This window comes from Pistacia vera, unplaced genomic scaffold (assembly GCF_008641045.1).
Source record: "Pistacia vera cultivar Batoury unplaced genomic scaffold, PisVer_v2 Contig407, whole genome shotgun sequence".
Classification (NCBI taxonomy): Eukaryota; Viridiplantae; Streptophyta; class Magnoliopsida; order Sapindales; family Anacardiaceae; genus Pistacia; species Pistacia vera.
Genome location: NW_022196232.1, coordinates 961,773 through 976,765, shown reverse-complemented (window position 1 = coordinate 976,765; position 14,993 = coordinate 961,773). Strand labels below are relative to the sequence as shown.

Sequence of the window (14,993 nt, the reverse complement as noted above, 5' to 3'; positions counted from 1 at the left end):
AATGGCAAGATAGTTGGCTATAGATTTGGCTATTTCTGGCCAGATCCATGGTAGATCTGGTCGAAAATGGCCAAACCAATTCACAATCGGCCAAATCCAATCGATCATGTGTTATTTCAACGACTTCCAGCCAACGTCCAATTGTGATGGCCGATTACCGACAATTGTTAGGTGGGTGGGGGTGTTTTTGTTAATTTATAAATTTTTATTAGAGGACGGTGTTTAACTAAATTAACAAATGTAAGAGGTTAAAAAATAATAAAAAAATGTATCAAACACATTCTCGAAATCTTATCCTATTTAATTAAATCATATTCAAAATAGAATACTATTCTAATAAACAAAACAAACGAAGCCTACATTTTTTCTTTCTTAAGAAGAAGCTACAAAAGCCTTAAACTAACCCTAAATCAAACACTTCCCGAAGTTTTAGAAATTCATACAAAACAACTTTCATAGTTTACAATTTTTTTTAACAATCTAGCAAAAAAAAAGAAATGGTTTTTGATGAACTTTTGAAATGTTAGAGGGTTTATAAATTAAAATATCATAATTACTAAAAACTTTATGAATTTCAGAATATTAAAGAAAGTATTGATTAGAAAAGACATAAATATGCTTATAAGAAAAGGTAATAATAGATACAACACAGTAACTATCCCCTCAAACAAAACTATGACAAGAATAATTAAAACAAGCAAAAAAAATGTATGGAATATAAGAAAATTAAAAACATTAGATGAAAAAAACCATATCATGACATTCGCCATTAACCAAGATGAAGGTTCTTGGCAAGAGTTGGAAGGAAAGAGAATAGCCATTGGCAATTTGGCATGTTGCAAACTAAAAGTTAAAGTCCTATTAGTTGCAGAGTTTGAAAAAATTGCATCACGGTCCTCTATGTAAACCTGCATCTCGAAGAAATTCGTAGGATCAACACCAGATCCAAAAGGCTCTGAAGCTTCCAAGGACACTGAAAAAGAGGATTTAGAAACCTTGAATCCAGAAGTTCTTCCGAGCCCTTAGAAAAAAGATCAAGTCAAGAATTACACATAAAAATATGTGTAAATTTTGTTTGATATATGATATATATATATATGTTTATATCATAATCCATACTTAATCTAAAATGAACTGCAAAATATGTGTCAGATCGACGCTGATCATGACCTGCAAAAGCTTACACCATACTCTCCTTTATTATTTCTCTCAAATGAACAAATGGTTCTTCTCTTAGTTAATTAATTACCTCGATCTTGCAACCAGGTTTTCAGGTATGGCGTGAACATTATTAAAAGAGAACAACAATAATAATAATAAGACCAAGAAGAGTGAGAAAGAGTTTGTGAAATTTGCCATCTTACTTATAGCATAGCTGCAGGAAATTCAGAAAAGTGACAAAGTAATTAAAATTTCTCTGCAAAATTAGCCAAAAATTTTGTTGTTAGTAAGCATATGATTCAAAGTAATTAATAATGTTCATGAACCACAAATATTTCCAGCCATATATTAATCTTTAACTATATATTACTTCAGCCTTAAGACTTTCATTATTTTTCAATTGACGAAATATAAAGTATCATCATGCTATACCTTAAATGATACATATAGAGATTGTGTAGTTATTAACTTTAGGTGACAACTCATATTTTATCGCACTACATGTTAGGTGACAAAATATCTCTGTATACTTTAAGTGACGCACACAATTATTATGTTAACATTAACTTTATGCAACAAAAATGCATATTTCGTCGCGGTATACGTAAGCGAGTAAAATTCATATTTCGTTGCAGTATACGTTAGGCGACATAAACACACATCTCATCATGGTATAGTGTAGGCGACACAATACAACGTACATCGCTATTAACTTTAGGCGACGATAGCTAATATTTCATCGGTAAATAGTTTTAGCAATGAAAATGATATAGACGACAATTTTTTGGTTTATCGTCAAATTTAGCGACGAATTTTAACAAATCATTGCTTAAAATAAAACGCAACATGCCTACCGCGATGATCGTGATGACGATTTTCTTCCATCACTAAATATATACCACAATAATTTCTAGGTTTTTAGCAACGAAAAAATTCATAATTAAAGACTCTTTTTGTGGTAGTGTCATTTAGTCATTTACGCGTGTGTATATATATATTATATCTATCATATATAGATATATATATATATATTGTTGGCTAAGATATAATTAGTTTTATTCCTCAATCAAACTGATTGATGTGAAATTATGGTTTAAATACAGGTTGTTTAGTTTTAAAATTCCTCAACATTAATGTAATAAATTATATGTAATGTCAGTCCTTTTGATCGAGAGATATGGATATCAATTATACAACTGTTCATGATGTGGGATGGATATCCACACAGCATCCTAAACAGGTTTCATCAAATATCACTCCCTCTTTTATCTTTTCTGTGTGTCACATATTTTTGTCTAGTTAAAGCATATAATATGTCTCACCATTTTATATGACAGGAGAGCCAGAGAAAAGAATATCCTTTAAGGCGATAACATCAATGATTAATACTGTAATGAACGTGACAGATATTAAGTAAGCACGCAGTTTAAAATTACTTTATTAAATTTTATAAACCTCGTTACTCACTAGAAGGAGATCGATATACAACTTGTTAATAGAATTTAACCAGTTAATCAGGTCAATTCCTTGCTTAATTAATTAATTAACCTAATACATTCTACTTGTAGTAGGATATGGCAACTAATAAGAAAGATAAGCTTTAAGTTGGAAGAGTCCTCCTGTCTTAGTACTTGATGGCAAGGAAGAAAAGACGATGCAAACAATGGTTAATTCGTACGAACAAAACATTAAACTTAATTAAAGTTTAATTAGTCTTAATTTCTTGTTTAAGTCGTGGGCGAAAAAAGCTATGTTATAAAGAAGACTATTTCTCCATGGACTTCTTATAATAAGTTCAACCTTTTCTTCTACTGGGGGATATAAATATAATAAAAAAAATTTAACTACCCACATACAATTAAAGAATCAAGAAATTAATAGCCGGGAGCCACGCTGTTCTCTTCTTGCTGTATATATCTAAGTCTCTAGTCTTGGATATGCGGAGCATTAGTTTTTTCAAGGTTGGAAAGAAGCTTCCTCGTAAAGGGTCTTTATTTTTTTGTTGATGCGACGACGAGAGGAAAGCAACAAGCAAGAGAATTTAAGAGCACCGTGATTATTACTGCCGGTACTTAAATTAATAAACTTTGTTGTTTTTAACAAGACAGTCTACATCCTTTAGTAATAAGGCAGTATTGCATTGGAGAAATGGACATAATATTGAACGCGCTTTCAATTCGGAAGGTGGAAGGAACTATACGAAGATTGAATTCTTAATATATAATTGAAAATTATTGATTTTGTTACTGTACTCAATATCCAGATAGGCAACTCCTAAGACCTTGTTAGTGCTGATGAAATTAATAATCCTTTTTCTTTACTTCCAAAGGGTCAGAGTAAAAGGACAATAAGTGAGTCTTATAGCCGAACTTTGCTTTTTTTTGGAAGTAACCGCAATAACTATATTTAATTTGGGGCAATTATTAATTGAAGAATTACAACAAGTTAAAGTTGGCTATCATATACACAGAATAAGATCATTTCATTGGAGCCAAAGTATTTCTTTTTATTGTGCTTCGGGTGATTGATTAATGAATGTTGTTGTTGTTGAAATATTTGCATTAAGGCACTGACATTATTGGAACCCTTTTTCTTTGCAGTTATTAGTAGTAGATTATGTTATAAATTTACATGTTTAAGGGCAAACAAAGAGATAAAGGCAGAACATGTATTCCTATTCCTTCAAACGTTAGGGTATGGATATTGCTTGGACTTAATTAATTCTCATTTAATAAACTTTCGATTAATAGAACATAAAATACATTACGCGGAACGGTCAATGCTAAAATCCAAGGCCAATAACTGTATCGGCATTACCAAAATTGCCTGAATTCTAATAGTATTTTTCGCTAATACTTTTTGTTTCTTTTTCATTGTTTTTTTTTTTCCTTTACATTTAGAATATTATGTTATATTCTTTAGTGCTAGAGATAATTATATATGTAAATGGTATTTAATTTTATTACTTTAGATTAGGATAGAAAGATTGATGCATGAGATATTTGAAGGAGTAAATAGTTGGGCGTAAAAGCCAAAGTTGCAATTTGTCTTTGTATGCACAGGATGACTGATTGGAAGAGCAAGTTATTATATATTAATATTGTCAATGTTACTAAAATCCAACTGCTTGCAACTCAAATTTTGTAATATACCTCCACCTTAGCCCATCCCCTATTTAACCCATTTCCCCATTTCATTCCACATCATCTCTCTATCATCACCTATCTTAAATGTTACTAGTACCATGGCTACTGAGCTTGGCCTTCTTTCCTTGACCCAGGTTCAAAAATTAGTTCAGTCTCACCAAAATCAACCACAAAACCCTAACTTTTCTTCAGGTGCTAATTCTTGGATGTTGAACCCTAAGAAAGCTCCCCAAGAAGATGATGATTCATGGGAGGTTAGGGCGTTTGCAGAAGACACAGGTAATATCATGGGCACCACTTGGCCTCCAAGGTCTTACACTTGCACTTTTTGTAGAAGGGAATTTCGGTCAGCTCAAGCCCTAGGCGGCCACATGAATGTGCACCGCCGAGACCGTGCTCGCCTTCACCAAACGCAACCGGGTTCAATCAATATTCCCTCTTCATCATCTTCCACTTCCTCCTCGACTTTGATAATTCCAACTCAAGAGTTCGCTACAAACGGTGGATTATGTCTACTCTACCAATTACCTAACCCTAGTGGGGTTTTCACTCCCACAACCATGACTGCATGTGCTATTGATTCGCCATCTCCTCTTCTCTCTATCTCGCCGTATCCCTCCAACAACTTGATAGCGGCGCCATCGATAAATTTCCCAGTAACGCCGCAAGGGCTAAATTCTTCTCAATGCCACTCCAGCAAAGATCCCTCAGGCTCTATCGACAATAGCAATAATGTGAAGGAGAACAGCAACAACTACAACGATTCGGCCATTGAAGAGCTTGATCTAGAGCTTCGCCTAGGGCACAGACCAACACCATCGTAACAACAAATTAACAAGAAATTTTATTGTGTGAGTGTGATTTCTTTAATTGCAGTTTGAGGGAAAAGAGTGTCATTGATGTGTAAGATACGGTATAATTTTGATAGGCTTGTGTGAGATTTTTTTTTTTTTTTAAAGTAAACGCTTGATTATCTCATTAGTATATCTGTTTGTGTGATGGAAGGTGCTTGGAATTGGAGACGAAAGGAGTAGAAGAAAATTGAAACTTTCTTGAAATCTCCTTGTAATTAAATTCAAAGGAAAAAAAAAAATTATTTATTTTAAAAAGAAGAATTAATAAAAGAAGATTAGGGTTTGACTGAGACTGATGAAGTTATTAGCAGTGCAGTGTCATTTTCTGGTACAGATTTCTGATTAAAGAGTGTGTCTGGGCATACATTTCCGTGGGGATTATATTATATCTATCACGTATAATGCTAATGGAAAACACCTCCTGTTTATAGAAACTACAGAAATGCCGTTTTCTTCTTTGAAAGAAACTTCTCCTTTAAACATTTATAGCGAAAACCGATAAGGTCATTTACACCATTCTAGGAAAGGGTTCATAACAGCGTTAAATGCATCAGTATTCTTCAGAAAACCGTCCCTATTGTTCAAGCTCTACACACCCAGCAAGCTTCTTCATTTCAATTCGTTTATGAGCCCCAGATGAATCAATACTGTGTGTAATTTAATAGGAAAAAGAGAGAAATGAAAATAATGGAAGTGGCGTTTGATTTCAGAACGAACAAGAGACAGCCCATTCCTACCGTGGAAGTCCAAGGCTAAGTTCAGAAAAGAAAATTCTGTTCACACAAAGAGAGACAAAATTAGTTCATTATATCTCCTTGGGATTTGGGTACTTTGAGATGAACATAAATACAAAAGTTGTGGACGATAATAGAAGAGGTAATTCCAGCGATAGTGAGATGTCGATACAGGGGTCAATTGTATATAGATGATTGAATTGTACAGCTTTATTATGTTATATTTTATTAGAGACCATACTCTCAGACTCGTTATTTTTTCATTGTATGTTAATTGCACTTCAGATGGAAATGTGTATATAATAAAGTCCAAATTTACAAGAAAATTTGAGGCACTTTAATTAGGACTGTTTATTTATTTATTTTTTTATGAAATATGAAAATTAAGTTGTATATATAGTTTGATAATATCTTGATGACAACACATGTTGATTTTATTAAATCAATAAAGTTTAGCTAAAGTGAGTGTGATGAATTGATCAAACTTGAAGAAATGTATATTGTTGTGTGTGATTTTGCTGGAAGCTCGCAAAGTTGTAGTTCAACCCAGAATCAGCGTGACCCAGAACGAGCTCGACCTAGTTGAAATTCGACGCAGTGACCAACCTTGACAACTGTTCAACAGATCAGAGGATAAGCACTAATCTCTGATACTTCGGAGGAGATGAGATTGGCATTTGATAGCAACACAATCTTAGCGCACAATCACTGAAATCACGGGATTACATACCAAGTGTGATCGCAATTATGAATTTATCTCTCTTTCCTTTGTACAAACCTCGTATAAATACCTCATAAAACTATGAGGAAATGGTTAACAAATTATTCTAGGCAAGTACATATTTCTTGTCTACGTTAAGTTTTAACTTGCCAAATCATTATAAAACTTCTTTCGTGTTTTTTATTTTACTGCACTTTCATTATTCATTGCTGATTTTCAGTTAATCATGCACACATCTATTCCAAATCCACCAAGATCAATCGAATCTCTCTGGTTAGTGCGAATTTTCATATCAACATATATCTTGAATCTATTTTATTTAGTGAATATTTTTCACGAATTTCTATTAAATTTAAGAGGGTAGTCTTAATTTCTTCTCAAGCTTCTTTAATGTGTCCCTATATTTTTGTTGCTTTTGGATGAAATAAAAAGTCAAAATATATGTTTAAGAAGCTACTAGAACAGAAAATTCAGGGAAAAAAGAATGTTCGGATTTCGAATTTTAATTTAAGCTTGTATGATAATTAATAACATATTTCAATTTAATGGCATTGATTTTAACCCCATATGCACATATCTGGATTCCATAGATAAAATTTCATAAAGACAAGATTTTCAAGTCCAATAAAAACTTTCTTATCTAATATCCAATATTGTTAAGCTAATGCTAACATAACCTAAATCATGTCACGAAATTTCTCGTTTTAAGTGACATTTCATCTTACAATATTATTATTATATTGTCCATCACATTATTTCATTATTTATACAAAAATGACATATCCTAAAGAGAAATTTCGAATAATAATTACGATGTATAACGTTATGTTATTATTCATTCATTATTTAAGATAATTATATGGTAGTCAAATCCAATTTATAATCTGAAACTTTTGAACGAAATTCAACTTATAATAATTTATTCCTACAAAATTAATAAACATTGTTCATTATTAATTAAATTAATCTTTTTTTTAGTTATGTATGTGTAGAACTTAGTGGTTAATTAACTAATTATTTTTTAGGGTTTCTCAGTGATTTCAAGAATGTGTGTTTTCTTTTAAATTTCTGAAAGAAAAAAATATTGACTAATTGAAAAAACCCTTATGAAAACTGAATACAAAGTTGAAAAATATAACATTAAGCGAATTCAAAACATGTATTAATCATGGTGGGATAATAAATATGTCCAGGAGAAAGCTGGCGATCATAATGAAAAAAAAAAAAAGCATATAAAGCGATTGTTACAAAGATAACTCGGGACGAAGAGAAGAGAAGAGAAGGAATTACTTCTTGTTGTAGGATAAAAATTTAGAAGAAGCAAAACAAATAGTTTACAGAGGGTGGGACCAAGAAATCTAGTTGAGGTGCTGGGAGCACATATTTTAACTAAAAAGAAGGGATAACTTTGGATGTGATCCATGATAATAAAATCTTAGGAGCCACACTGCCTTGAAATTCCTCGAATGCCGATGCATCCTAGTTAGGAGGGAAGTGCAGTGGTCCCTCGTTACTGACATTGTAAAAAGTTTCAGCCTCCTCCCTCAACCTTTATTATTATATATCTACTCTACATATATGTTTACAGTTCACTTTCTTTTTCTTTTTGGGACTTATGTTCTTAATCAGAATAAACATATATCATCTCTTAATTAAAAATTAAATATATGAGGAGGGTTCTGGGTGATCCATGTTGAAGTTGTCAGATAATAAGTAATTATGTCTATAAGTGGCACAAAAATTAAAAGATGTTTGAATCCTTCTTTATTTGACTCCTATTTAATTCTACGTACGTTTTGATCAACCACCTAATAATAATGGTAAATATCTCTGCAGGCTATTCTATTATTACTTTAACATACCAATATCCAATCGGCTTCGTTTCAGATAATTTCAAATATTTATCATTGCTAAAATAATATGGGTATCGCTACATGTACACAAAAATCTTATAAAAATTTATATACAAAATGATATGACAAAAAATAAATAGAAGAATGAACACAAAAAGTTAAATTTATCATATTTACTCTTCCATTCATTTCTTGTAACATCGCTTTGTACAAAAATTATTGTAAGATTTTTTTGTTCCTTTAGTATTATTAAAATAATATATATTCAACTAATGTACAGAGAGGCATTAATGTGGTCAAGCTATAGGTCTTGAATGGAGGACCACGGCATGTAAATTACTTGATACTTGGTGGCTTGAAATGTTTGAGTTATTTAGTAATTTATCATAGTACTGATTGACAGCAAAAACACTGATGGCAATGATCCCAAGAGTCTGATCAGTTGCATGAAGTAGTCTGATGAAATTGTGAGAAGGGAAAAAGAGTGCAATACTGTGCTCAGAGAGTAAGAAAATGACTTGGAAGAAATGAGTTTAACGTTTGCATTTATTTGACTGGTGTGGTGGGGAATGTTTGTTTTATTTTTTTGTCTAAAGAGTAAAAAAAAAAAAAAAAAAAAAGATATCTGAGCATGCATCGCGGCTTTGCAAATAGAGAGCTGTATGTGCAGGCCTGATTAATCGTCCAAAAGAAAGGACATTAGGCGATCGATCGACTAGGCCTTTTTTGTTTAGTCGTACAGAAAAAGAGAGAGAAGAGATATACGAATTTAATAACTGCTAATGACTGTTCATCACCAAACTGCTGCCTTTCTTCATCTGATAAAAGTAAATTTTGTTTAAAGTTGACAGAAAACGTGGGGTTCCACAGATAAAAAGAATATGACTGTTATATTTGCGTAGCTATACATTAATGGAAGTTTCTAAGCTCTTTTTTTTTTAATAATTAGCTACTGTTTAGGAACTTCTCTTATTAGACTTTCTTTTCAGTTCTAGATCTCTTCTCTGCTGTGGCCGTGATAATTAATTATCATGTTAACACATTACAGTTCTTAGAGATGGCCGGCCCCTACCACATTCCACGTTGTGAACCCACCATTGGGCTCAAGTGTTTTTGGGTGTTAAGTAGAAGAAGAGAGCTTAAAGAGATTTTTTTTTTTTTTTTTTTTTTGGTAATCGTGTATCCAGGCCAGTCTATCAACTCCCTAAGTGTTTTTGGGTGTTAATATAAGAAAAGAACTTAAAGAGATTTTTTTTTTTTTTTTGGTAATAGTGTGTTCAGGTCAATTTGTATATACCTCAACTAATTTTTAAGATCCATTAAATACCTTACAAGCTCAAATGACCAGATAAACCACGATGTTATTACGATAGGTGATTCCAACGTTTGAACCTAAAAACTTAAGGCAAACTTCTTTGACAATCAAATCAACCTTTTGAGGTTAGCTGAAAGGTGTTTTACTATTAACTTCACAAGATCATTACAGTTAAGTCAAGTTGAATTTGTTTTGGCCATAGATGTTTTACTATTAACTTCACAAGATCATTACAGTTAAGTCAAGTTGAATTTGTTTTGGCCATAAAACTGTGTGGGGTTGGACACAAAACTAATAGTACGACATTATGATATTAAAAGTATAGAATTGAACATTAAGATGTCTGTTTTGGATAGTTAACGAGGTTTTAATGATGAAAAATGTTATTGCTTATATATTAAGACTATAATTCGTAACTTACGGCCATGGATTTCTGTCACAATTGACACAATGTTATTATAAACCCAAAAAGAAAAGTTGGTTGTTTCTAATTTTACAAATATAATTACCACTAGATTGTTTGATGGTAAAAGAGCAAAATAATCCAGCATAGGTTCCTAAGTTCAAGTCCTTCCAAGCACTAATAGGGGTGGTCACCGAAAAGATTTACCGGGTTATTCACTTCAAAATTTTAGGAAATTAGTTGAGATGCACGCAAATTAATTCGAACACCTTGGTCATGAAAAAAAAAATGATATGAATATAGATATACAGCAAGATGTTAATGCTGTTCACCTGTAACTTTATATTATTATTATTATATATATATATATACACATCAAGTCATCAATGAAGCAAAAAATCCTTTTTCTTTTATTTGAAATTGTTGATAGAGATCCAAACTAGGTTTTCCAAGAAATGCTCATCCACAAGGAGGAGTTGTCTGGGGGACACATTTCTTGTGACTGCCCTGGCCTTAGTTCTGAGAAGATATTTGTCATACTGAATCTATGTGACTTTCGCTTTGATAAAGTAATAAATAATATTCATTAAGTTATCATCAATATTTAACCTTACCCTGTCGTGGACCCCTGCAATATCCGTAGCTTGCAGAAGAGCCAGCTAATAAGAGTGAACATTTATAGGTCGTCTGAAATGATTTTAACTACTTGCCATTGCTAAATCAGAGAAAGCTTGGTCCCCTCCTCTCTCTTTCTCTCTCTTTCTTTCATGCCATGTTAATTTCAAGTTTTCAACCTCCATTGTTTACTATTTACTGCTCTTTCTTTGCATAAATTAATATATATATATATATAGAGAGAGAGAGAGAGAGAGAGAGAGAGAGAGATTTAACAAACAAAAACCCTAATTCATGATTTGATATGTATATATGTTAAATTAATTAAACCCTTTTGCTGCTAAGATGCAGATGCAACATCAGTGGTGAGTCATATCGACCAAGATTCGAATTAAGTTAAAAAGGGTAATCCGTGCGTGGTAAGATTGAGAAATATGAGGAATAGTCGTGGTCACTGCATGGGGCTCTTATTCCCATGTCTCAACCAAATCATTGCATGCCCCTTCTCTTATCTCCGTTTTCATCTGCATTTGCATGCAGGCCTTCGATTCCAGCCCTCCTCACCTCTGTTACATAACAATCTCTGTTACTAATAGTGACAGTTCCTCTAAATGCATGCTGCATATCCTCTCTCTCTCTCTCTCTCTCTCACACACACACACACATCTTTGCAATTTCAGAATTCCATGCTTATATTTAATTACAAATTTACTTTGATAATGGTTTCATCAGTCATATAATACCCTACTATACTAGAAAATAAAGTTTTCAATAAATATTCTCTCTAAATAATATTGGTGAAGGGAAGTGATATTCATATATACAAGGTAGGAACGTCTGAATCTAATAGTGAATAAATACATTATTGATCCAGTATGTTGTTGAATAACATTAAACTTTTCACTGAATATTTCGAACTTCGAACTGTGCAGATTAATGGTGAAAGTCTCGATCATGTCCCATGGGATAAGATGTAGTTAGGTGAATTGGTTGTTTCATTGAAAAGGATATCCCTTATACAATTAATTTTGCACATGCATTAGATAGATTTTTCAGCTTATTTCAGATTGTTATTATGTAAATTTTTTTGGTTTCGGCGGTGATGTGGGCTGTATAGTATACCCACAATGCCTTACTAGTTCATCTAACTTTCTTTAAAGTCTTGAACCTTCAACTCACTTAATTCAATTACATATGATCATTTTTCATCTGAGATATAAACTTTCTTTCATGCATATTAATTATTACTATACATATATTATACGTTTTAAAGATTTTTATGTCCTATTAATTTTATTGGAAATAAAAAAAATTGTAAAGTTTTGGATGCTACCTGACCTGATCAATCACTCAATAAATTAAGTTACACCTATCATTCGACTTCTTTGGGCATAAGGATGGATGTGAGTGCACTTGTATAAAATTTTGAAAAGACTTATAAGTGGATTTTGTTGCTTTGTTGACTTAACGTTGATGCATCACTTCAAGAAAATTCGTTATCTTACGATCATATATGTATAAAAGAAGGTGCATGTTAATGCTTGATTTTGATACCAACTATTTACACGTGTAAAATACTAAGTGGACTCAGAAATCACACGTAATATGGGAATATTAAGTTAAATAAGGGGTGAAGAGTAATATTTAAAGTGGTTCGGATGCTCTAAAGCGAATCCTACGTCCACTGCTATTGTATTAATAAGAGAGAGTAATCAGGTCGCGTTCAGCGAGCTGAGTTACAGTTTAGAGAGAGAGCTAGTTTAGCGTAAAATTAGCTAATCCCTACAAATGAGAGGGAAGACATCTATTTATAGTAAAAAAGTTCAAAGTAATGATTATAAAAACTGCAAGTGGGTAAGTGCCGTGCAAATCTTTTCTTTACGTCTCATTGATCACCTGCCCGAGGGATTTCCTCGATTAAAGTAGGGCTTTGACACGTGGGTGATCTCCAGTTACTTGTTGGCCTGACACTTACCTGCTGCACTAACAGGAGTCATGTCACTTGCGTTAGGCGCGACGTGGCTACATTTGGACGGCGCAGAACCCTTCTGAACTCTGACCATCCTTTACTGACTAGGCTCCACATCAGCCCTACTTTTTCCGACATAACAGTGTATTACAACTCAAAATTGTGTAAAAATACAAAATTATAATTACATGAAGTTTGTTAATTCAAACAACAAAACAAATAAATTAGTGGAAGAATGAAATTAAGGATATCTATGGGTTTAATTAGGGGTAAATCTATCACTTGATTTTTAATTAATTATAACATTTTCAAAAATAGTTTCATTAGCAATGAAAAACTAAAACCCTGTTTAGTAAATTTTGTTGAAAATAATTTAAATAATGTATTTTTTTATAATAATTATAGTACTTTATTTATATTTTTCAAAATTGCTTAAGAAAAAAAATAATAATTTATTACTTCTTTATAAAATGGAAGGATAATTTTTATAGGGTTGGGTTCTTTTAACTTAAATTTATGACTTAAATTGTTAACACAAATTTGCAACTGTTGATCCATGATAATCTAACAAGAGTAATGCTACAGTTACTGAAGGATGCGCACCGAATTCGTGGACTGAATGACGTGACACAATCCTGACCGTTTATTCATTATCAGTTAATATTAATCAACGGTCAGGATTTTGTCACGTCATTCGGTGCACAGATTCGGTGTGTATTTTCGGTGACTCTACCATTTTCCATCTAACAATTTAAAAATTGATGAGATGGCAATGAAAATAACTACTTCCATCTTTCATCTAATATCCGTTTGATTGCAATAAATCAATGGTCGTGAATTTGTGTTTTAATCTAAGTCATAAATTTAGGTAAAAAGATGTCATCCCATTTTTATATGAGTTAGTATCAATTGGGGAACATTTTTTAGAAATTATTGGAAAAGTATCCAAGTTTGAAAATAAATTAAAAAAAAAAACATTAACAATTTTAAATTTTATTTTCTTTGCTTAGGTTTTTTAATATTTTTAATTTTATTATTAAATTTAGGGTTCTTATAGCAAACTCCCATGTGTTTGACCTTTTTTTCGTAACACCCTCTGATCATGTGTATGGCCTTTTTTGTAGTGAGCATCCGCTAGTTTTGAAAATTCCATCCTAACCTCCATTTTTTAAGGAAATGACATTTTTATTATTCACCTAAATTCAATTTATTTAACATTAGAAATATGTTAGTAATGTTGAGAGGTTAATATATTTATTTAGAGATTAAATTGTTTATAAATTTGAAGGTTGAATTAAAGACATTTTCCGAAACCAGCGGGTGTTCACTACAAAAAAATGTTAAATAGACTGGGTTTTATATTTCCAAAACTAACAGGTTCTTATTAAAAGGCCAAACATATAGGGGTTAAGGTCACATTTCTAAAACTAGCAAATACTTGCTGCAAAAAGAACAAACACACGGGCTTACTAAAAAACCTAAAATTTAATGGTAAATTACTTTTTTTTTTTTACTAAATTTCAAAATTTTTATTCATTTACAGTAACTTTTAATATATAATATATCTATTGATATTTTTGAAAACAAATTTCCTAAATATTCTAGGGTCCATTTGGTTTGTTATTTTGGGTATGATTTTGGAAATAATATTTAGTAGTTAAATATGGTGATTATTACGAGGTAAAATTTAAAAATTAACAAAAAAACCCCATAGGTTTGTTAATTTAACTAAACACCCCAATATATAAAATTTTTGTAAAATGGCAAAAACAGTTACACCCACCCACAGTGTCAAATTCCAGCCACCACTGCTAGAATCTGGCGTGACGACGCAGACCGGTCGGATCTGGCTGGTCGTGCATCGACCTAGCATTTTCTGGCCAGATCCACTATAGCTGTCTTTGTCGATCAACGACAACCATATCTGGCCTTTTCTAGGCTTTTCCGGTGGATCTGGCTGGAAAAGGCCATATCGGTGAATTACTGGCTAGTTCCGGTCGTTTGTATGCCATTGTGACAAATTCTGGCTACCACCGACGGTGGTTGCCAGAATCTGCAATTATGGGTGTGTGGGGGTATTTTTGTTAATTTTAAAACTTTTTTCTGGGGGTGTTTAATTAAATTAATAAACTTAAAGGATCTAAAAGTAATTAAATATAATACAATAGTATTTTCTGAATAATTAAATAAACAGATATTTTGAGAATATGATTGAGAATAAG

General features: G+C 32.1%; 1 protein-coding gene across 1 annotated transcript; it reads left to right on the top strand.

Annotated features, from left to right (window-relative positions):
* Nucleotides 1-4,357: 4,357 nt before the first annotated feature.
* LOC116142387 (transcriptional regulator SUPERMAN) lies at nt 4,358-5,256 on the top strand. Its single transcript, XM_031427808.1, has one exon. It carries the CDS (start codon nt 4,406-4,408, stop codon nt 5,129-5,131), a length of 726 nt encoding a protein of 241 aa, XP_031283668.1. The 5' UTR covers nt 4,358-4,405; the 3' UTR covers nt 5,132-5,256.
* The last annotated feature ends 9,737 nt before the right edge of the window (nt 5,257-14,993 follow it).

Excerpts from the sequence above, each read along its gene's own strand:
- LOC116142387 (XM_031427808.1), top strand. The coding sequence starts at position 4,406 with ATGGCTACTGAGCTTGGCCTTCTTTCCTTGACCCAGGTTCAAAAATTA.